Source organism: Polypterus senegalus, chromosome 9, assembly GCF_016835505.1.
Source record: "Polypterus senegalus isolate Bchr_013 chromosome 9, ASM1683550v1, whole genome shotgun sequence".
In the NCBI taxonomy this organism is placed as follows: domain Eukaryota; kingdom Metazoa; phylum Chordata; class Cladistia; order Polypteriformes; family Polypteridae; genus Polypterus; species Polypterus senegalus.
Window position 1 is genome coordinate 46,651,513 of NC_053162.1, and position 22,593 is coordinate 46,674,105.

General features: G+C 40.8%; 1 protein-coding gene across 1 annotated transcript in view; it reads left to right on the forward strand.

Moving 5' to 3' along the window:
• Nucleotides 1–22,593, forward strand: part of hydin (HYDIN axonemal central pair apparatus protein) — a 409,298-nt gene that overhangs the window by 382,690 nt on the left and 4,015 nt on the right. The window contains exons 74-84 of the mRNA XM_039762370.1: nt 7–228; nt 803–972; nt 4,505–4,703; nt 4,794–4,946; nt 9,535–9,815; nt 10,073–10,292; nt 10,611–10,820; nt 11,910–12,073; nt 12,357–12,507; nt 15,427–15,657; nt 16,759–16,983. Coding sequence (XP_039618304.1) covers nt 7–228; nt 803–972; nt 4,505–4,703; nt 4,794–4,946; nt 9,535–9,815; nt 10,073–10,292; nt 10,611–10,820; nt 11,910–12,073; nt 12,357–12,507; nt 15,427–15,657; nt 16,759–16,983 — 2,226 coding nt within the window. The remainder of the gene's footprint in view (nt 1–6; nt 229–802; nt 973–4,504; nt 4,704–4,793; nt 4,947–9,534; nt 9,816–10,072; nt 10,293–10,610; nt 10,821–11,909; nt 12,074–12,356; nt 12,508–15,426; nt 15,658–16,758; nt 16,984–22,593) is intronic.

A 22,593-nucleotide genomic window follows, 5' to 3' on the forward strand; every position in this document is an offset into this window, starting at 1 on the left:
CCCTAGGTGGGACTTAATGAGAAGATATCCATTGACTTTCACGTATATAACACTGGCAGGTTTATTCTGGAATTCCACTGGGAGTTCTGGGGACCTGAAGATGTGCTGCAGTTTCTGAAAATGCAACCAGAAAATGGGAGTGTGCAACCAGGGATGCAGGCTCACTCAACACTGGTCTTCTGCCCCCAGCATAAATGCACATTGAAGAAAACTGGACTGAAGCTAAAAGTAAGGCATTACTGCAAACAGTTGATTGTTTACCAATCCTAGACATGTTGGCAATCCATCACTGACTCAACCAAACACCCCACACTTGCACGTACAGTGGGAAACATTTAGAATCTTTGAGATGTGGGAGAAAAACTGGAGTAGCTGTGGAAAGATCAACAGACAAATTTCAGGAATGAATCCAGGGATGCTAATCAGTGAGGCAGTGGCACTAACTTCTGTTGGCACCACACCCAAAGATAGACAATACCAGGTTAATTCTTAAAGAAGTGAGTCGGTATATTTAGTAAAGCCACTCTTCATTTTACACATAACAGAGTAGACTATCTTTGGCAGTACTTTGTAACATGAGTGCACACGGCTGGTAGTCACAGACCATCTGCCCTGTAACCTTGACACTTGAAAGCATCAAACGCTCTCATTGCATGCAGCCAATAGTGGTCACTTGGCACTTGTGTTAAGCTCCTGAAATGATCGCCATAGTTTTAGTTAGCAGCTTTGTTAGAATTATCAATGACATATTAACATATGGAGTCATAAACTAAACTTTAATTTACTTATTTTTTTCATTTAGATTCAGAATGGGCCCACTTATAGATGCTTATTTGATGGAGCTGGTGTACCTCCAGGGGTTCATTTTTCTTTTACCAAATATGACTTTGGACCAAATTTCATCTATCATGCTGGCATGGTCCCATCTACACAAAAACTGTGCATTACAAATAAAGGAGACAAAGAGGCCAGGTACTGTAATACTGTAATTAGAAATTATTATTATAGATATTACTCTTGATAAAATAAGTTCTTTATTGAGTTTTTTTATAATTAAATTTATTTAGTTAGCATATAGCGGGTTGGATGATGGATGGATGGATGGTGTCGGAGATGGCTGGGGCGGCAACCCGGCCGGGACACCTAGGAAGACCGGAGGAGGGCTTACGCCTTCCCCAGACCATGTGGGGGCGACCACCCTGGTTCCTTTGGGGGCCACGGCTACAGTGCTTAGAAACTCAACCCTGTAGGGGCCGTGGTCACCGCCAGGGGGCACCCCTGTGCCTTTGGAGCCCTTCCGGGTGTGGCGGAAGGGCCGGGGGTAAGAAGACTGGGGACACCCGGAGTGCTGCCGGGTACGCAGCCAGCACTTCTGCCACACTGGGGCGTGTCGGTGGGAGATTGCTGGGAAGCACCTGGAGCACATCCAGGTGTGTATAAAAGGGGCTGCCTCCCTTCATACAATGGCAAGAGTCGGGAGTGGAGTGGAGGAGCCAAGGAGGCAGCCTGAAGGAACTGAGGCATTGTTGTTGGCCAGGATTGTGGGGACTTTTGGGGTTTGTGTGCACTTGGACATTGTAAGTAATTTTGAATAAACGTGTGTTGGGTGACATTAACGTGTCCGCCTGTCTTTGTCCGGGCCGGCTTCCACAATGGATAATTAGCTGTTTGCTCAGTTATTGTACTTAGAGTAATTACAAATTAAAGTTCAAATCTATAGCTACAGTTCATTTGCACAAGGGGTGGGCAACGTCAGTCCTGGAGGGTCGCAGTGGCTGCAAGTTTTTGTTCCAACCCAATTGCTTAATTAGAAACCAATTCTTGCCATGTCAGAGCTTATTTAAATGCATGGCTCGTTAGTCTGCAATGTTTGGTTCTTAAATCATAGATTTTTTCTTTTCCAAGCCTAAAAGGGATCATTTTTAGTCTGTCACATTTTTCTTTTAAGTGCTTTATTAAAACAAACAGTGCCTGATGAATTCACACACGTGTAAATAAAAGCAAGTGATATGGAGAACTGTTGGCTTCTTTGTCATTTGCATCTTATTGCTAATAAGAAGCCATTAACAACAGTGAATGTAGCTGTTTAAGACTGAAATAAGCAATTAAGGGTTAACAAGTGAGACCACTAAAATGAAACATCAGAATGTCACTTGAGCAATAAGTGCTATGACTGTGCCATTTTTAGAAACTCCTATCTGACTGACATTGAAGCCACTCATTTGAATTTGATTTTCAGTCGCAGACTTCATATAAATGGGAGCGTCAGTCATGTAGTCTGACATACAGATTTGATTCTGTATAACAGGAAATGTTATATAGAATTCCAAACTATAATCTGATGAAGGCAAGGACAGGTGCTGGGCACGTCATATCTGTTACTTTCCTGAGTCAACCAAAGTTTCATCTTGAGAATGTATTGTATTGGGATTCAAATTTCAACTTGGAGATTTCTGCAGATTTCCATGTTTTACGTATCTCAAATCAACTATACCACTTTTGGAGTTGTGTGTGTATGTGTGTTTGTCAGCATATCAGTCTGGGGACATGAGAACTCATAAAGGATCATTTCATAATGAACTTGCCATAGTTAATAACACTATAAAAGGCTATTAGGCAATTTATTCTCATTTAGTGTTGATGGGCAAAATTCACCAAAACGTCTTTTTGCAGTAAATATGCTCTGTTTGTCAAATATTTTTTAGGATATTTGCTACGTTCTTACTCTTGCAAGATCTGCATGACATCATGGAGCAGTAGCATCCAATGTTGCATGGTACAGCCCATGAGTATATAACACCGATATACTGTATATAGCACCTAGCAGTGGGCTAAAAATTAGTAGCCAACTTGCAAATACATTTAAACACAATATGTGTACGCAGAAGGAAACTGGAAATGTGTGGGTATATTTGTGTCTTGTATGGACTTGTATGTGACCTGCATGTAATACAGTATGTGAGCTTACCCCTTTAATAGTATGAATCCATGTTTTACACCTATTTATGGCAATCCTTAGTAAATTCATTCTTCCTCTGTGCCACTGCTAGAAAGAAATTCTACTTTTCTGATATTTAAGTCTATTATTTTTATCACAAGTAGGCCTAGTGGTGCAATGGTTAGCATTGAAGCCTTACACCTCAGATCACATTTTTGGCCGCAATAATCGGTCCAGCATAAAGTATGGGAAAGATTACGAACATTTTCATGATTTCAACAAACTAAGGATGAAGTGAATTCAGCCAGGTTCACTCATCAGTTTTTCAAAATCATTCTTTTTGATTTTGCCCAACCAAGATGATTCTGTATTTTTTGAGCAAATTCTTTTACAAGATTTTATTAATAAAATCAAAGATTTATGCAGAAAGAGTCATGTGTTGGACCCTGGCACGGTGGCACAGTGGTAGCGCTGCTGCCTCGCAGTTAAGAGACCTGGGTTCACTTCCAGGGTCCTCCCTGCGTGGAGTTTGCATGTTCTCCCTGTGTCTGTGTGGGTTTCCTCCCAAAGACATGCAGGTTAGGTGCACTGGCCATCCTAAATTGTCCCTAGTGTGTGCTTGGTGTGTGCTCGGGGTTTGTTTCCTGACTTACGCCCTGTGTGCGCTGGGATTGGCTCCAGCAGACCCCCGTGACCCCGTAGTTAGGATATAGTGGGTTGGATAATGGATGGATGGATAATTTACTGAATTATGATTTATCAGAAGCAAGGAGGGCATACCTGAGAGCATAGTGGTTAGTTGCAGGCAGATGGGTTTAAAATTTGGCAGGATTTCTTTTTGAGCTCCAGTTTCCTTTGACGTTTCAAAGATGGATTTAGTTAGTGTAGGGATCACATTAATAAATGTGCCTTGCCATGAATTGATGTCAAATTCCCAGCATTTGATAAAGCATTCTCTTGACTGAAATTGGCAGCAGATTCATAAAATGGATTGATGGATAACTTATGTAACTTCTAAGTGCACGGGGCATCAGATCAGTTCCAGGCCAGTGTATTGTGCGGGTGCACACCTTGAACCCCAGCTGAATATTTTCTGGGAGCTTTGGTTTTCTCACAAACCTGACACAAATTCTGGATAGATTAATTGGTAACTTTAAACTGGTTCTGTATGAATGATTGTGTGCATTAATGTGCCATTCCAATCCTGCTTCCTCTAAAGGCAAACTCACACCTGCCCTTCACGTGAAGACCCTGAATTGGATTAAGCTAGATTGACATTGATCCATTCATAAATGGATGAATACAAATTGTGAAAGTTCTGTGCTTACTTACCATTTCCAAATATTGGCAAGTGAAAGCTTAGCTAAAGGCAACACAATTTCAATCATATTTTAACTTTCCTCTCAAGAGCCTGATTTGACAGACTACAACACCGCATCCTTGATTTAGTTTCGCATCACTAGGGTTAGAATGGTATTCTGCTACTATTAATATATTAATCTATTGCAGATTACACCAGGGCGCTATTAAATTACTTTTAATAAGATTCTGCATTCTCTTCTTTAGAATTGAGTGTCTATTCTCAAGTACTGCACATTTAGAAGTGGACTGCCACACCGAGGTCCTGCTTCCCAGTAGTGTCCTGGAGATTCCTATAACCTTCTATCCAAGAGAACCCATCATGTATCAGGATAAAATCATCTTTGACATCAATGGATTCAGCCAGCAGACTGTGGAGATTCTTGGCCAGGGCACAGAGATGAAGGTGAAAATAAATGCTGATTTTTCAAAATGTAAATATTTTTCAGATGGTGCATTTTTATTAAGTTATTTTACTAATGTTATTTGTATTTAGGTTGAAGTTGAGGATGCAAAACATAAAATTGTGAATCTGGGAGCTTTACGGACTGGAGAGACAGTAAAGAAGGTCATTCCTGTGGTCAATAAAAGCCTTGCTCCTGTGAACTTTGTCCTGGCCCTGACTCAACAGACGTTACTCGACTCTAAGGTACACTCACTAATAAATCAAGGGAAGACACTGAGGAAACTTTCGTATGACACACTCACAATAGTTGCTGTTTAGCCAATTTCTTTAGTTGGTTGAGAGGTCTGTTTGTATTTACATTACAGATCACTTATAATGATTGCATTACTTTTTTGGTGTAATTGCTAATCTTCATATAAGTGGGTAAGTCCTTCCAATGCCCAGATTTGAACTGGCAGCATAATACGCATAAAGGCTTGAACCTTTCCAATGACTCTGCACTTAAACAATCAGACAGGAAACCATCTGTTTGAATGGCTGGAATGATTCGCACTCTTAATACAAGATCATCATTTGTAATGGTTGCATTTACTAGTATTTCCAAATACCTTCTTTGAAATCCAGAAGTGTTTCATAGTTTGAAAATTTACAGTCTCAGGGACGAGACACACTAGAGATATAACAATATGTGCATATGTGTTGGTATTACTCGACCAAGTCTTTGAGGCGGCATACCGTTTAAACTTACTCCATTCATGGAGTTTTTCCCTAACTGTTATCATCCACATATTTTGTTTTAACTAGCCATATACACACAGTGGCAAAAAACTAAAAGAGGTGGCACTCAACATAATTTGAAGGGATGCAGCATTAACAGTAATTCATAACTTCTGCATATATGGATCCATACTTATACAAACAAACAAAATAAATATGTTTTTAGGTCAGTTTGGATGACCATATTTATTTTAAGAGCTGTGTGTAGCTTTATTGAACGTTCAAAAACAGCAGTTATTATACAGTAGGCCATTTAACATTTTAAAGCATTTCATGAATTGCCACTATTAGACATTAAGAAAGGCAGGAAATATTAAAAAAAATACAACTTTTTTGTTTTACTGATGCACATTTATATACTGTTAAACATCTTGTTCACAAAGGCATCTGCAGCTTGTTGCCGTTGTCCACTCGATGCTTGCACTCACATTTCTTCTTCAAAATATGCGCTCAGCGCTGCTTCTCCCTCACCAGCTCACCCCATTCGCAACACACTCTCATGGTCAGGCTCTTGTTTCTGAGTTTTGATTAATTCTCTTTGAGCTCTAAAAATTGCCTAGACGTCATTTTAGAGGTTTTAGAGACCATATAATCTTGTGGTCACATTAATTTTGGTGTCTGACATTTTTTTAACGATGTTGAGAGTAAGTTGTCTTTTCCAGCAACAACAAATTAATTTTCTTAGGAGCCACTGCCATTTGGAGAAGTCATTTTTGGACGGTTGCAGAGTGAATTGCAAGTGTGCGACGCGTGTCATATCCAGGTCAAGAGTATAAAGGTTGCATCATGCCACTTTCTGGTTGTCCTTGACTGGATTTAAATAAAACCTTTACAAACTTTAATTTTTGAAATATTTCTGGTTAACACAATGTGGCTCTGCATCTTTGATTACAGTTTATGTTTTGGCTCTGGTTATTTTGGTATAAATGGCATGGTATTAATCCCAGAGGGGAACCTGTCTTTTTACAGGACCTTTGGGGGTCAGCCATTGTACTATGTATCTATTGGTTTTCAAACTCCAGCCCTCTATATTTGACCCATTTTTGTCACATGTATTGATCCTTGGTTATTTTTATTTTTTTTTATTTCCCAGTTAAAAACCACGATTCACCTCTGGATTCGCTTTCTAAATAAATTCTGCTACTTTCTTGTGCATTTAACAGACATACAAGATACATCGGGCAGCACGGTGGCGCAGTGGTAGCGCTGCTGCCTCGTAGTTAGGAGACCCGGGTTCGCTTCCAGGGTCCTCCCTGCGTGGAGTTTGCATGTTCTCCCTGTGTCTGTATGGGTTTCCTCCCACAGTCCAAAGACATGCAGGTTAGGTACATTGGCGATCCTAAATTGGCCCTAGTGTGTGATTGGTGTGTGTGTGTACCCTGTGGTGGGCTGGCACTTTGCCCGGGGTTTGTTTCCTGCCTTGTGCCCTGTGTTGGCTGGGATTGGCTCCAGCAGACCCCCGTGACCCTGTAGTTAGGATGTAGCGGGTTTGATAATGGATGGATGGACAAGATGAAGCTTTGCCTCTGACTAGCATACTTAATGTCTCAAAACATCTGTTACTGACCAGGTTTGCTTACCATCTGAATTCTGTTAACATGTCTCTGTGTCTGCCACCATAAAGGAAATAAATAAATACATTATGGTTAAGGGATTATGGTCCAGGTGGTGCAGATAGTAGTGCTGCTGCCTCACAGTTAGGAGACCCGGGTTCGCTTCCCAGGTCCTCCCTGTGTGGAGTTTGCATGTTCTCCCCATGTCTGCGTGGATTTCCTCCGGGCACTCCAGTTTCCTCCCACAGTCCAAAGACATGCAGGTTAGGTGCATTGGCAATTCTAAATGGTCCCTAGTATGTGTGGGTGTGTAAGTGTGTGCCCTGCGGTGGGCTGGTGCCCTGCCTGGGGTTTGTTTCCTGCCTCCGGGCGCTCCGGTTTCCTCCCACAATCCAAAGACATGCAGGTTAGGTGGATTGGCGATTCTGAATTGGCCCTAGTGTGTGCTTGGTGTGTGGGTGTGTTTGTGTGTGTCATGCGGTGGGTTGGCACCCTGCCCAGGATTGGTTCCTGCCTTGTGCCCTGTGTTGGCTGGGATTGGCTCCAGCAGACCCCCGTGACCCTGTATTCGGATTCAGCGGGTTAGGAAATGGATGGATGAAACACATTTTAAAAACAACTGACTGGAAATTAATGTCAGTAGTTACTTATTTAATTAAACTGAACATATATTACCCCAACATGACAAAACTGTGAAGAATTCCCAGGTCTCATACTGAAACAGACATAACTGATCCAGCGGAAACAGACAATACGGCCCATCATTTCCTTGTTTTGCTGTCAGTTTTGGCTGACAAAAACAAAATGGCTGTGATGCCAACATGTTATTCCTCACAAAAGTGGCTACTTAAAAAAAGTTACATTTTATGTATGGGCATGGTGGTTCCATTACCTCACAGTTTCAGGTATGGTGATTCAGATCCCACCCTAGGCTCCTTCTGTGTCAAACTCTGCAGTGTACGATTATATGCTGGTTAATCTATTCTTACTTGGTTTGATTGAGCAATGCTGTACTTTAGGATGAACCAGCTCCACATGAGCCTGTAATTGAATTAAAATTAGAATAAGAATATAAACACAAGTCTAATTATAATAAGGGTATCAGTCTTTCAGTTTGCTTAATTTATTTCAGGCTCATAACACTAGAGCTTATCCTGGAAATATTGTGTGGAAGGGAGGAACAAACACTGAAAGGAGCACCAGTTCCTTGCTTAGCACACTCACATATGGAGACAATCACCAGTTACCTAATATGTACATCATTGATATGTGAACGAAACACAAGAAATCCAGGCAAAAAAACTTTCATAGATACACAGAGATACGTGCCAAATCCAGCAGTGGATTCTGAAGCTGAGTGAATTTCAAAGTTTTCATATGAAATAAACTTTAGAAACTGATCAGACCACAAATATGTGACCCGACATTTGCGTGATAGACATATGCGCGCCGACAAAATTGCGAAAGTTTCATTAAATATGAATTACTAGTTTAAAGCATATATAATAATGTTTATTTTAGAAGTCAATATTATGAGACGCGGCATGCCATCAGCACGGCATTCAGATAGTCCTTAAGATCACGCCCTGTAGGAAGAATTGCAGCAAGACGTCTTGATAGTTGCGCGTATGTAGACTTGCTGGCTGCCTGACTGCTGGTAATTCCGCTTTGTATACAACGCGTTATGCCAACCCTCGACTGAGTTATTTGTTTGCGGCATGCCATCAGCAGTTATAACAGTTATAACCTAGCACATAATGTGTACATAATGCGCACGTACGCGTCTCACTCTCTTGGCCTCTCTCGTGATTTTGTCGGTGCGCATTTGTCGAAAACCAGTTAGCGGGTTTGTCGGCGCTCATTTGTCCGTCGTGATTTTGTCGGGGCGCATATGTCTATCGCGCTTTTGTCGGTGAACCCACAAATGGCACTACTATACAATACAATACAATTTATTTTTGTATAGCCCAAAATCACACAAGGAGTGCTCTAATGGGCTTTAACAGGCTACTTCTAGGATAACTTATATGAAGAGAACAAAAAGATCCAAAACAACGGCAATCCAGTGTTTAACATGCTATTTAAATCAGGTCCTGTGGTTGGAAGAAGGACAAAGAACAATATTTCAATTATTTGAACCATAAATGAATTAAGGAAAAAACAGAAGTAGGAGGGCTAATAGGCAAGAGCAGGAAATTGAAATAATGCTAGTAAAAACGAATAAGAGAATTAGTGAAGAAAAATTAAAATGGATAACATGAACTCCAACAAAGTTAAAAAGCTGATTGAAGAGATACCTGCAGTTTAGACAAAGAGGTGAGAAGGTTGGAATGATAAAGAATAAAAGAGCCAGAAAGAGCTGGTTGACAGCTGATCCTTTAGTCTAACTGAGGTGTGCCCATGTCAATCTAAGTCAAGGGAAATGGTAACTGCTTAGTGGTATACTGCTACATGAAAACTGTTAGTTGTACTGTAGATAATGGTATGTTTTATTTCTCTAGGTATTATGTGTCAATCCATCAGGTAATATAACACTAAAACCCCTTGGTGGCCGCTGTTTGGTGGAAATAATATTTGCACCCAAGCGTCGAATGGCCACTTTCATGGATGAAGTGATGATGGATAGCAGTGGAATTCTGCGCTCTTTGTTTGCACTACGTGGAAGTTGCCAGGGAATGGAGATCAACTTGGATCAGGACTACATCCCGTTTGGTGCAGTTGCTCAACGCAGCCAGGCTACCCGCAGATTAGTAATGCAAAACACAGGAGATATTGGTGCCAGGTGTGTTCTACTAGAATTTCTGGAAACATATGCAGAACATTTACCCATTCATTGATATTCTGATCTACTATTCTAATTCAGAATTTCATGGCCTAGCGTTTATTGGGCACAACAAACTAATCCATCGCCTTGACACCTGTATACACATCTACTCTCACTCACACTGAGCTTCTGATTAATATCAGCATCTCAAAACACATGTTAGTTTGTGTTACGTCTATATTAGATGCATATTCATTCTTTTGTTTTGCTTTCAGTTTTAAATGGAATATCAACAGTTTTGCTCCTGACTTTGCAATTCAACCAGAGCAAGGATATATCTCACCTGGCATGGAAGTGACCTTTGAAGTGACCTTCTCTCCAAAGGAATTAAGTCAAGATATCCGCTATGATAATTTGTTCTGCTCTATTGAAGGGGGCAAGCCCCTCAAACTGACTCTGGCAGGTTCTTGTGTCAGTGCATCTGTAGTCAAGGAGGTCAGTATTTTGATTATCTGACTTTGTTGTATACTTTGAGATGAAGGCTAAAAATTTTAACTTGACTGTTTTCCTTGTTGAATCTAAATCGGGTGGGTATATGTTAAAGTTTGTACAGTATATGACATTGAATTAATTGTGCTACCTACGTATTTCACCAGAAACTGTTACGCTGGAATCAATGTGCAAAAGGGAAATGGTCTTGTTTTTTTATTAAACATACAGTTCATGTTAACATGTGTAAAGAACCACAGAAAACGTGAATGTTGAAAAAAATGCTGCTGTACTTAAACAGTTCCCTCTCTGTTCTTTTTTTAGGTTGTACATTTTGCATGCCAGGTCAGAAGTCGTCAAACCCAAACCATCACCTTGTCAAACAAAACAAATAAGCATTGCACTCTGCAGCCTGTGATAGAAGGAGAATACTGGAGTGGACCTCAAGCTTTCACCATTGAGCCTCAACAGAACAAACCCTACGAAATCACATATAGACCCCTCACCATGACAACAGATGGGAAAAAGCATCAGGTATTTAAACGGTCAACAGGTTTCTTTGGAAAAGTTGATACTTACAGAAGGGTATCCAGCTTGTTATTCTCAAATGGATAGTGTATTTTCACTGTGTTGACAGTTGCTGTAAGTTGTCTTAGATATAAATAGGATGTAAATAATGAAAATACTGCATAGTATTAATTTCTTCTGAAGGTAACTACAGTTATTCCATTGGTTTCCATGGTTTTGCATTCATCAGGTACCTAAAATTGCATATTTGGAAAAATGAAAACAAACAAAAAAATCCTGCACTTAACAAAATATTCTATAAGTATTTAAAAATGTCATAGTGGCCAGGCGACAGCGTTTCTGTGAACCCACCTTTAACAAATGCCTCCCCAGCTCATTTATTGGTCAGGAGTTCAGCCCAGTAGCAGCTCATTCATTGGCTAACACTGCGATTCATAGGATATCCTAAAAAAACGTGCAATGAGAGACTAAAGAAAAGCAAGTGGTAACATTATCAGGAAGAGAATATGCCTTGTATGTGTGCATATCTGAGTTTCTTCAACAAGCTGAAGGTCACTTCACCCATGAAGACTATTGTTAAATTATCACGAGGTACTGCACTTGTGGATATGAATATAAATGTAACGATGACTGGCCAGACTACAATTCAAATGCTCGTTCATATTTGAACGTGTCCAATTTTCATTCACAAGAGCGGACTGTTTAACAATGTTTTAGTAAAACTTTGTCTGTTTGGCAGGTGGTGGGCATACACTCTTGGAAGTGATACCAAATAGCTATTTAAGCGCTCACCGTATAGCACAGGGCCAAAAGGCGCAAAATTCTTAAATTATTAATGGCATACTTCATATATGATTTCTATTCTGTGAGTATCTGAAATTTGCTCTGTAGTTGTAATGAATAATAAAATTTATTCTGCTCTGGGGAAAATAAAATAATATTAAATGTGTTTCATCTTAAACTAAACCCATTTATTTGAATCAGACAGCTGTGTATTCATATCTTGATGAGTCTGCTGCACTTCTCTCTCCGCAATGATGCACTGTATTTATCAAGCTCAAAAGTTCTAATGCTTTCTCTGACTGCTTCTCTCAGGGTACAGTGTTCTTCCCTTTTCCTGATGGTACAGGACTACTTTATGTGCTTCAAGGCACTGCTGATCCTCCAAAAGCCATAAGTACCATCACACGGGAGGTGCCCTGCAAGACACCCTACTCAGAGCTGCTGTCTATTAGCAACTGGCTACCTAAGCCACAGAGGTGAGATGATAATATGATTAGATCATAAGACTGGAAGCCTCAGTCATATAAAATGAATTTACTCTTAAAAAGGAATTCATACTTAGGTGGACAAGACTGAAGTGACTTAGAAATGTCTTTGTTGTGTAGTTTCTATAATTTCTCTAAGTCCTTCCACAGTAAGATATGAACCAAAACAGGGTTAAACTAAAAAGCTAATCTATAGTTTAATAGCAGAATTACAGAAATACTCCAGAATCTTTTCCAGGTCTTTACATGTTCTCATTTTTCTACCTCTTTTAAGGTTCCGCGTTAATATAGAATTGATTAAACCAGAAAAAATGGATGCTACTACCCAGTTGAAGGGTTTAGACTACATTGATGTTCCTGCATCAGCAAAGAGGGACTACAAGCTTTCTTTTTTCTCTTACAAGGAAGGGACATTCAGTGTTAAGGTAAAAACAGGAAATCACCAACTGCACCTACTGTAAGCCAACTCATTTCTCTAGTGCCAGAGAGTCTTGTGTATGTCACGGATTGTGTACTTCTGCAGTGAGCATTGTTCAGATAAACTTTAAGGGTGACACAATTGCTGTCTCACACTTCTCTCTCTATAATTTACCATACCTCACTTATTACTAGAAGGTTCTCATCCTCTGTCTATAAATTCCATTGGCACAAGCACCTCATTACTGACTGAGCAATCCACCCTGAATAGGTTCATGTCCCAGCGATCCTGAACAGGATGAAATGGGTTGTTCATTTTAAAAACGTTGATGATAGTGACAGCACCATAATAATGGGCAAAATATAAGCAAAACACGAAGACAAAAACAAGTCATCTGTTGCACTGTCTTGATAACTTGGAATTCAGGCTCAATATATTCTGATTATGCTATCATTAAAGTAACAAGAACCAATGAAGAGATGACTGCCCTCGCAAGGCTTACCAATGTATGAAACAATTTTTGTTTTTACCAGTATGGTAAAAAAAAACAAAAATAAACAAGGAAAGCCTAAAGCATCCACTTGATTGTGTCACGATGGAGAGTACGACAACATGCAGTGAGATTAACATTTCTGCCTTCAGGTCATACTTTTAAGGAAAACAAGTCCTTCATTAGAGATCAGGCATCACTCAGAACTGAAATCAAAGGGTAAACCTTTTGGTGCTGGCATTAATAATTTTGTAAAGAACAACCATATGACAGATATTTTTCAGGTGAACTTTATTTAGCAGATGTTACTTTTATATATTTTATTTTTTTAAGTTTATTAAATTAAGGCTAATTTCAGAATTTCACTCCATCCACACCCGTCACCTCATAATCCCCCAGAATTAAAGAGCCACTATCAGACATTACAGCTTTGAATTTGATGATAAAATGTTGGAGACATTTTAGTTACTGTTATAATTAGATGAATAGGTTTGAAGAGTTTGTGGAGCTACAGGGTGTATTCTAATCAGAATTGTTCTGATATTCTAAAGAGAACTGAAGAAGCAAACACAGTGTCCACTGACGTCAACTTGTTTGCCAGTGATATGATATACTGTTATTTGTACAGAGTACTCTACAAAAAGGGACAGTGGCATAAAAAAGGCACATGGGCAATATGGTTTTCTTACCTTTATAATTTAGAATGTACAATTCTATGCAGCTTAATAATGAAGATTCAAATTCTATTTTACATCCCATTAAGATTAAGGTCATGTGAGAGAATGCTGGGCTAATCCTGTTACTTCTTGTGTTTGTTACAATGGACCAGAGAAGAGATCTTTGTGAGAGCTCTGATTGTTAGGACACAGTGATAATGACTGCTCATCCTGCAGCAAAACTAAAAAGTTGCTATGTCAGACTGAATGAAAGAAAGGCATGGAAGTTAGAGGTAAAGGCTTCACCAGCTAGTTACATGTATGGACAAGATCTCAGATTCGGTCACCATGATGTCCCTTAACTGATTCAAAATGCAAGGAAGAAATGACAGCCATCATCTGAATGTAAATATGAAGCTAAGACAGGTGCAGGAAGTTTCATCAACAACAATCTATAGAGAGCTCAACAGGGAGGAGTGCAGTGGTCAGACTGTAGTGCATAGATCCACTATTACTCCTTCAATACACTTTTGTAGGTATATTAGTGCAAAAATAAAACTACAAGTAGTCTAGAGAGCAGTGGCAAAAAAAAATCTGGTCAGAGGAGTCTTCTTTCAGTGACTGTTATTGTATGGGGTGATTGTTTCAGCATCATTTATGCCCACATTTTGCTTTATGGGACACGGTGAATGGTGAAACATGTAAAGCAATTCTGGATGGTCACAGTTGTCCTATGGAGAATTGTTCTGTCGTGTGTGGCACGTGGCTGGGGGTGGTACCTAGCCGGGACGCCCAGGAGGACCGGAGATAGGCTTGCGCCTCCTCCGGACCACGAGGGGGCGACCGCCCTGTTTGCACTGGGAACCACAGGTTCAGAGCTTGGAAGCTCAACCCTGTAGGGGCCCGTGGCCACCGCCAGCGCCCCGGTGCCTGAAGAACCCTGGACCTCAGCACTTCCACCACACCAAGAAGTGCTGGGGGGAAGAAGACTGGGGCACCCGGAGGGCTTCCGGGTGCGCAGCCGGCACTTCCGCCACACAGGGGAGTGTCCGTGGAGGAGTATCGGCGAGCAGCTGGTGCCCATCTGGGCTGCTATAAAAGGGGCCGCCTCCCTTCATTCGGTGTCAAGAGTCAAGTGGAAGTAGACGAGAGATGAGAGAGAGAGGAGTGGAACTGGCCGGAAGGAAGGCACTGGAAAGAGAGGCCTTGACTTGACCAGATCGGTACTGGAGGCAGTGGGTTTGTGCACGGACTACACTGTAAATATTGTACAGAATAAACATGTGTGTGTTGGGTGATAAACCGTTGTCCATTTGTCTGTGTCCAGGCCACGTTCCACACTTGATAGTACTGGAATCTGAGGGGAGGATATGGAACCCATCCTTGGGGCATGTCCGGTCAATGAATGGATTTTATAAACTATGGCATTGATTTAAGCCATATAGCCTGGCCTTACTGGAAACCAAGTTTTTCTGGGAGCAGCATTTGAGTTTTATACCACAAATATGATTAAAACATCAAAAAATGCAAGTTTATAGATTAATCGAGTCACATTTTCCAACACAGATATTTTCAGAATACATATCAAAATAGACCATGAATGATTTCCTAGCTCAAGGTGACATTATACCCCCTTATGACAATAAATGTAGCATTTCTTTACCTATATTTATTTATGGATAATATTGCAGAAATGTTTAAGAAAAGTGTAGTAACCACAATTGATAATTCTTAGTAGTAAAGACCTTCTTGTAAACCCATTCTTGTTTTTGGTTTGCAGGTTACTTTCAAGAATGAAACAACACAGGAGTATCTTTATTATCTTGTCAGTTTTAAAGCTACACCTCCTACAGCCATTGGTACCATTGAGATGATTGCGGTGGTGCGACAAAGCGCCTCGGCCACAGTGAGAGTGGAGAACCCCCTGCTGATTCCTGCAAACTTCCTTATTGAGTGTAAACATTCGGATATCAGTGTCCCATCTCAGCTCACTGTGCCTGCACAATCAGAGGTAGACTCTCACACATATTTGTATTAATTTATTATACTAAGACTTGATGTTACAGAAACTTGGAAGAGCTTAGTAAATCATCATCACCAGTTTCATGGCAATTTTAACACAGGTTTGCCATTTGTTCTCCTTTCTCCTTTAGTTTTTATGGTCTTCAACATCCTTTATGGTTAGGCCCATTCTTTTCTTATCATTAAAACCAGACATCCAAGCACGTCTTCCTTGGCCTCATTCGGAGCCTCATCCTCTCCATCTTTCTTAGCCTTTCACCTAACATGTCCAAACCACCTTAGTCCATTTCTTCTCAAAACAGCACTTATTTCCTCCACAACAACCCTTTCTCTTAACTCAACATTCATTGTCCTATCACTCTGTGATAATCAGCAAATCTACCTGATCATTATCCTTTCAGCTGTATTTCATGTCCTACTTTCATAGGCCACATCATATTTCGGTAAACACTACGTTTTTTTAACACAGATCTGATAAATGATCTCATCAATGTCACAGAGGCTCCTTAATTTTTTCAATGTACCCATCCCCCTTTCTGCACTGTTGTGTCTGCACTTCCATCTTCATTCAATGTGCCACCTTAGTAGAAGTTCATTTCTTCCTCCAAAACAACTTCATTATTGATATTTAAATTTACACTTACTACATTAGCATTCTGCATGCTTCTCACACACTTTCTACAAATAACAATCACACTCACCTCTTCTAGACCACCTTTCACATTTAACATCTTCGGTGTGCCCACATCAGACAATCCATGCATAGTTTCTCTCAACATCTCTATGGCACCTGCCAATCAGACATGCATCCACTGTTATATGCCCCCAGCTTCTTCACCTTCAAACATCACCTTGGTCTTTCTTGGGTTTACTTTGAAGCCTTTTGATAACCAAACTAGCTTTATATTGTAGCATCTTTCTTCATTTTTTGAGAATTTAGTAAATAATCCAAAAATAATCAATCTGGTTGTTAAAAATTGTAACCTGTTATATCCATGGGCACATTACTTAGTATAGATCAGACTATTGATCATACAGTACCATAGTTTTCTTTTTTCCTAATTTCTCTAATGTGTGTTTTGTATTCTAGGGTTCCATGATGTTTGAGTACCAGCCATTGAAGTCAGGAGAGTTCACCGCTCGTCTAACGCTAACAAACAGTGACCTCGGTACCTTTCATTATGACCTTACCCTGAAAGCCATGCCTGCTGGACTGGAGAAGCCCCTCTATTTCCGTACCAGTCTTGGAAGCAGCCAGGCTCAGATGGCCAGGTTTATAAATTTCTCACGGCAGAAAGTGGAGTTCGGCTGTAAGGTATTAGCAGCATTATTATTACAGTTGTTTTATGCTGAAAACTTAAGGAGTTAAATATTCAGTAACCCAACTTATAAAACAGTCACCGTAGCTTAAGCCACAAGGATGATGGTTCAGTCCTTGTTAAAGTCTCTGCATGCTTCTCGGGAAGTCACTTATCCTGCTTTTAGCAGGTAAATAATACTGTAGATTTACTTTACTTTACATTTATAAAGCAACTTCAGATAATATTTTGCTGTAGAAAAAACAGCACAGTACATAAAAGTAAGGTTTTCTTGTAGTTTGTTGAAATTTGGACGAAAGGGTGTAAGTCTGTGACTAAAGCATCATGCATGCTATCCTGCAAGAAAAGGTTTTTCTATTCTACTGTGACAGAGACTCCAGCTGATATTAGGTTCACACATCCAGGAGAACTAAAGCAGATTCAGCCCTAGTTGTGCAATACTGAACCAGATTATCATACAAACCAGTAACAACGCACTGCACGATAACATGCAGTGAGTACACTTGACTTGAACATTCATAGTTTTCATACTCTTTCCCTGTATGGTTAGCATTTGTTTGCTCAGAGGTTGATTCACTTGCTGCTTCCTGAGCAGCTCTTCTTTTCTCTACCCTAGTGATCTTCTTCTTCTCTTTTTTCATCTACATCTTTTCACATTAAAACTGATTGAGTGCTTGTTTTGCAATTACTTAGTACGTTTTCCTTAATTTTTCACTTAAGGTAGCATTTAAGTCAACAATCTACCATAAGAATTATTTAAGATTTGAAGAGGTAGTGGAAGTGACGGCAAAGATGGTAGGGATGAGAATGACGGCGTACGCATGCACTGCACGGCCGTCCTGCTGGCCGCTGCCGAGAGTTGATTCTACAATAAAATAACATAAACATTAAAAGAGGAATAACCTTGGAGGTCAATCATCACGCTGAAAGCGGATAGTAGACATCATATAGTATATGTGTACCACATTTCAGGTCAATAGGACAAATGATTTGCAAGCTACAGGTGATTTATAATCCTGGACAGACAAACGAACCGCCACGGTAGCGTATTATATATAAAGATAGTAGACAGACAGATAGATAGATAGATAGATAGATAGATAGATAGATAGATAGATAGATAGATACTTTATTAATCCCAAGTGGAAATTCACATACTCCAGCAGCAGCATACTGATAAAAAACAATATTAAATTAAAGAGTAATAAAAATGTATGTAAAAACAGACAATAACTTTGAATAATGTTAGTGTGTACTCCCCCAGGTGGAATTGAAGGGTTGCATAGTGTGGGAGAGGAACGATCGCCTCAGTCTGCCAGTGGAGCAGGACAATGACAAAAGTCTGTCACTGAAGCTACTCCTCTGCCTGGAGATGACACTGTTCAGTGGATTCTCCATGATTGACAGGAGCCTGCTCAGCGCCCGTCGCTCTGCCACAGATGTCAAACTGTCCAGCTTCATTCCTACAATAGAGCCTGCCTTCCTAACAAGTTTGTCCAGGTGTGAGGCGTCCTTCTTCTTTATGCTGCCTTATTGCAGATGTTGAAGGACGGCAACCTTCTAAGGAAGTATAGTCGGCTCTGACCTTTCTTACACAGAGCATCAGTATTGGCAGTCCAGTCCAATTTATCATCCAGCTGCACTCCCAGATATTTATAGGTCTGTACTCTCTGCACACAGTCTCCTCTGATCATCACGGGGTCCATGAGGGGCCTGGGCCTCCTAATATCCACCACCAGTTCCTTGGTCTTGCTGATGTTCAGGTGTAGGTGGTTTGAGTCGCACCATTTAACAAAGTCTTTGATTAGCTCCCTGTACTCCTCCTTCTGCCCACTCCTGATGCAGCCAACAATAGCAGTGTCGTCAGCGAACTTTTGCACATGGCAGGACTCCAAGTTGTATTGGAAGTCCGATGTATATAGGCTGAACAGGACCGGAGAAAGTACAGTCCCCTGCGGCGCCCCTGTGGTGCTGACCACAATGTCAGGCCTGCAGTTCCCGAGACGCACGTACTGAGGTCTGTCTGTAAGATAGTCCACAATCCATGCCACCAGGTGTGAATCTACTCCCATTTCTGTCAGCTTGTCCCTGAGGAGCAGAGGTTGGATGGTGTTGAAGGCGCTTGAGAAGTCCAGAAACATAATTCTTAAAGCACCACTGCCTCTGTCCAAGTGGGAGAGGAATCGGTGTAGCATATAGATGATGGCATCCACCGCTCCCACCTTCTCCTGGTATGCGAACTGCAGAGGGTTGAGAGTGTGGCGGACCTGTGGCCTCAGGTGGTGAAGCAGCAGCCGCTCCATGGTCTTCATCACATGTGACGTCAGAGCAAAAGGCCGGAAGTCATTCAGCTCACCAGGACATGATACCTTTGGGACTAGGGTGATACAAGATGTTTTCCAAAGCCTCGGGACTCTCCCCTGTTCCAGGCTCAGGTTGAAGATGTGCTGTAGAGGACTCTCCAGTTTCAGCGCACAGGCCTTCAGCAGTCGTGCCGATACTCCATCTGGACCCGCTGCTTTTCTGGCACGAAGTCTCCTCAGCTCTCTGCTCACTTGCGCTGCTGTAATTGTGGGTGGGGATGTCTCTCCTATGCTGGTATCAGCAGAAGGATGGGTGGAGGGTGCAGTACTCTGAGATGAGAGTGGGTTAGGGTGGTAAAACCTGTTAAAGAAGTTGTTCATTTGGTTTGCTCTCTCCACATCTTTCTCGATGGTGGCACCCCACTTCGAACTGCAGCCAGTGATGATCTTCATCCAATCCCACACTTCCTTCATGCTGTTATTCTGCAACCTCTGCTCCAGCTTTCTCCTGTACTACTCCTTCACAGCCCTGAGCTGGACTCGGAGTTCCTTCTGCATGCGCTTGACCTCATGCTGATCACCGCCTTTAAACGGTAAAAAAGTAAAAGTAAACATCAGGAGTTGTGAATGTTCACATCCATGAAAGAACCCAACAGGGCAGAGGTCATGGTGATCTTCCAGAAAATCAAGGCTTTATTATAATACAATACAATACAATAATTTATTTTTTTGCATAGCCCAAAATCACATAAGTGCCACAATGGCCTTTAACAGGCTCTGCCTTCTTGACAGCCCCCCAGCCTTGACTCTCTAAGAAGACAAGGAAAAACCCCAAAAAAACCCTTGTAGGGAAAAAATGGAAGAAACCTTGGGAAAGGCAGTTCAAAGAGAGACCCCTTTCTAGGTAGGTTGGGCGTGCAGTGGGTGTCAAAAACAAGGGGGTCAATACAATACAGTACAATACACAGAATAGAACAAATCCTCAATACAGTATAAAAAGAAAAAATTTAGAAGTACAGAGTAGAATTTAACAGTAGATGATATCACATAATATAATTTGGATTTGTTTAGTGTCTTGGAGACCATATCCATCAGGCTGCCTCCCCCATTTGGCCATTCCACAGTTAAAATAGCGCTAATCCGATGAAACGACCCCTCTTTCCCACGATTCCTGTGATCCTCCATCAGGCATGACTTTACCTTAGGCAGGCAAAACAACTTGGCAGGTGGGCCGTGGCACCAAGTGCTACATTTAAGTACTGAGAAAAGAAACCGAATAGGTGAGGGTTAGTAACAAATCATAACTATCATATTACTTGAAGTAGTGAGTCTTCAGCCGGGATTTAAAGGCTGAGACCAAAGGGGCATCTCTTATAGTAGCAGGTAGACCAGTCCACAGTTTAGGGGCCCTGTAACTAAAAGCTCGACCCCCCACTGTTATGTTATTAATCCTTGGAATCATAGTAGCAGACTGGCATCTTGAGATCTTAATGTGCGCTCTGGTTTGTAAGTCATGATAAGTTCAGACAAGCAAGCTGGACCTTGGCCATTTAATGCTTTATATGTTAAAAGGAGGATTTTGAAATCTACCCTAAACTTAACTGGGAGCCATTGTAAGGATTTAAGAACTGGAGTTATGTGTTCGTATTTTCTTGTTCTTGCAATAATTCTTGCAGCAGCATTTTAGATTAACTGGAGGCTGTATAAAGAACAGTTTGAACATCCAGTGAGCACCGCATTGCAGTAGTCAATCCAACTAGAAATAAATGCATGAATTAATTTCTCAGAATCCTGTTTATTTACAAAGCGCCTTAATTTCCCAACATTTTTAAGTTGGAAGAAACGTGATTTGGACAACTTTGGAATGTGTGCTTTAAATTACCTGCTAGAGTCAAAGATAACTCCTAGATTGCGGCTGATTCAGTAAAATTAATGGTGATTCCAACTGAGTTAAATGATGACAAAATATTGTTGTAATCAGCGTCATTCCCTCCAACAATTAACATCTCTGTTTTATATGTGTTTAAAGACAAGTAGTTCTCATCCAGTTTGCATGTTCTCCCCATGTCTGCGTGGGTTTCCTCCGGGCGCTCTGGTTTCCTCCCACAGTCCAAAGACATGCCGGTTAGGTGGATTGGTGATTCTAAATTGGCCTTAGTGTGTGCTTGGTTTGTTTGTGTGTGTCCTGCGGTGGGTTGGCACCCTGCCCAGGATTGGTTCCTGCCTTGTGCCCTGTGTTGGCTGGGATTGGCTCCAGCAGACCCCCGTGACCCTGTGTTCGGATTCAGCAGGTTGGAAGATGGAAGATAGTTCTCATCCATCCATTCCTTTAATTCACTAACACAATTAATTAAAGACAACATCGGAGAAACTTCATTTGATTTAAATGAAAGGTATAACTGGGTGTCATCTGCATACGAGTGAAAATTAACATTATGTTTCCTAATGATAGATCCCAGTGGAAGCATGTAAAGTGAAAACAGTAAAGGTCCCAGTACTGAGCCCTGCGGGACACCATATTCAACTTCTGTGTATAATGATGGAGTACTGTCAGCACATTTCTGTACATATTGGAATCGATTTGATAAATAAGAACTGAACCAAGCAAGCACGGGCCTGTAAGCCCAACATCATTTTCTGGCCTGTGCAGTAAAATAGAATAGTCAGTGGTGTCAAATGCTGCACTTAAGTCTAACAACATAATTACAGTGGAGTTTCCTTTATCAGAGGATATCAGAATGTCGTTTACAACCCGCTTTAGTGCCGTTTCTGTACTATGACCAGTGCAGAAACCAGACTGGAATTTCTCAAATAAATTGTAATGCATAAAGTGAGACTGAAGCTGATGTGCCACTACTTTTCTAGTATTTTAGAGAGAAAGGGTAAATTTGAAATAGGGGATGTGTGGGTTTAGGTCTGACTTTTTAAGTAATGGTTTAATGACTGACACTTTTAGTGCATCCGGTACTGTGCCATGCAATAATAAACTATTGATAATGTTTAGAATAGGCGCTGCAAGAACATCCATTGCACTTTTTACTAGTTTTGTTGGCACTGGATCTAGGGAACAAGTAGTGGGCTTCATTTTAGAAATTAAAGTTAAGACTTCCTGCTGAGTTACAGGATTAAAATTACTGAAATGTTGAATGCAATGTGAGGCAGGGTCTGCTAAGCTAGTATTTGGTTTGTACTGTGATGCTGAGATCTTATATTTTTAATTTTCTCATTGAAGAAGTTCATAAAGTCTGTACTGCTAATATCTGTTGGTATTTTGCACTGTTGATCTGAATTCCATTTGTTAAT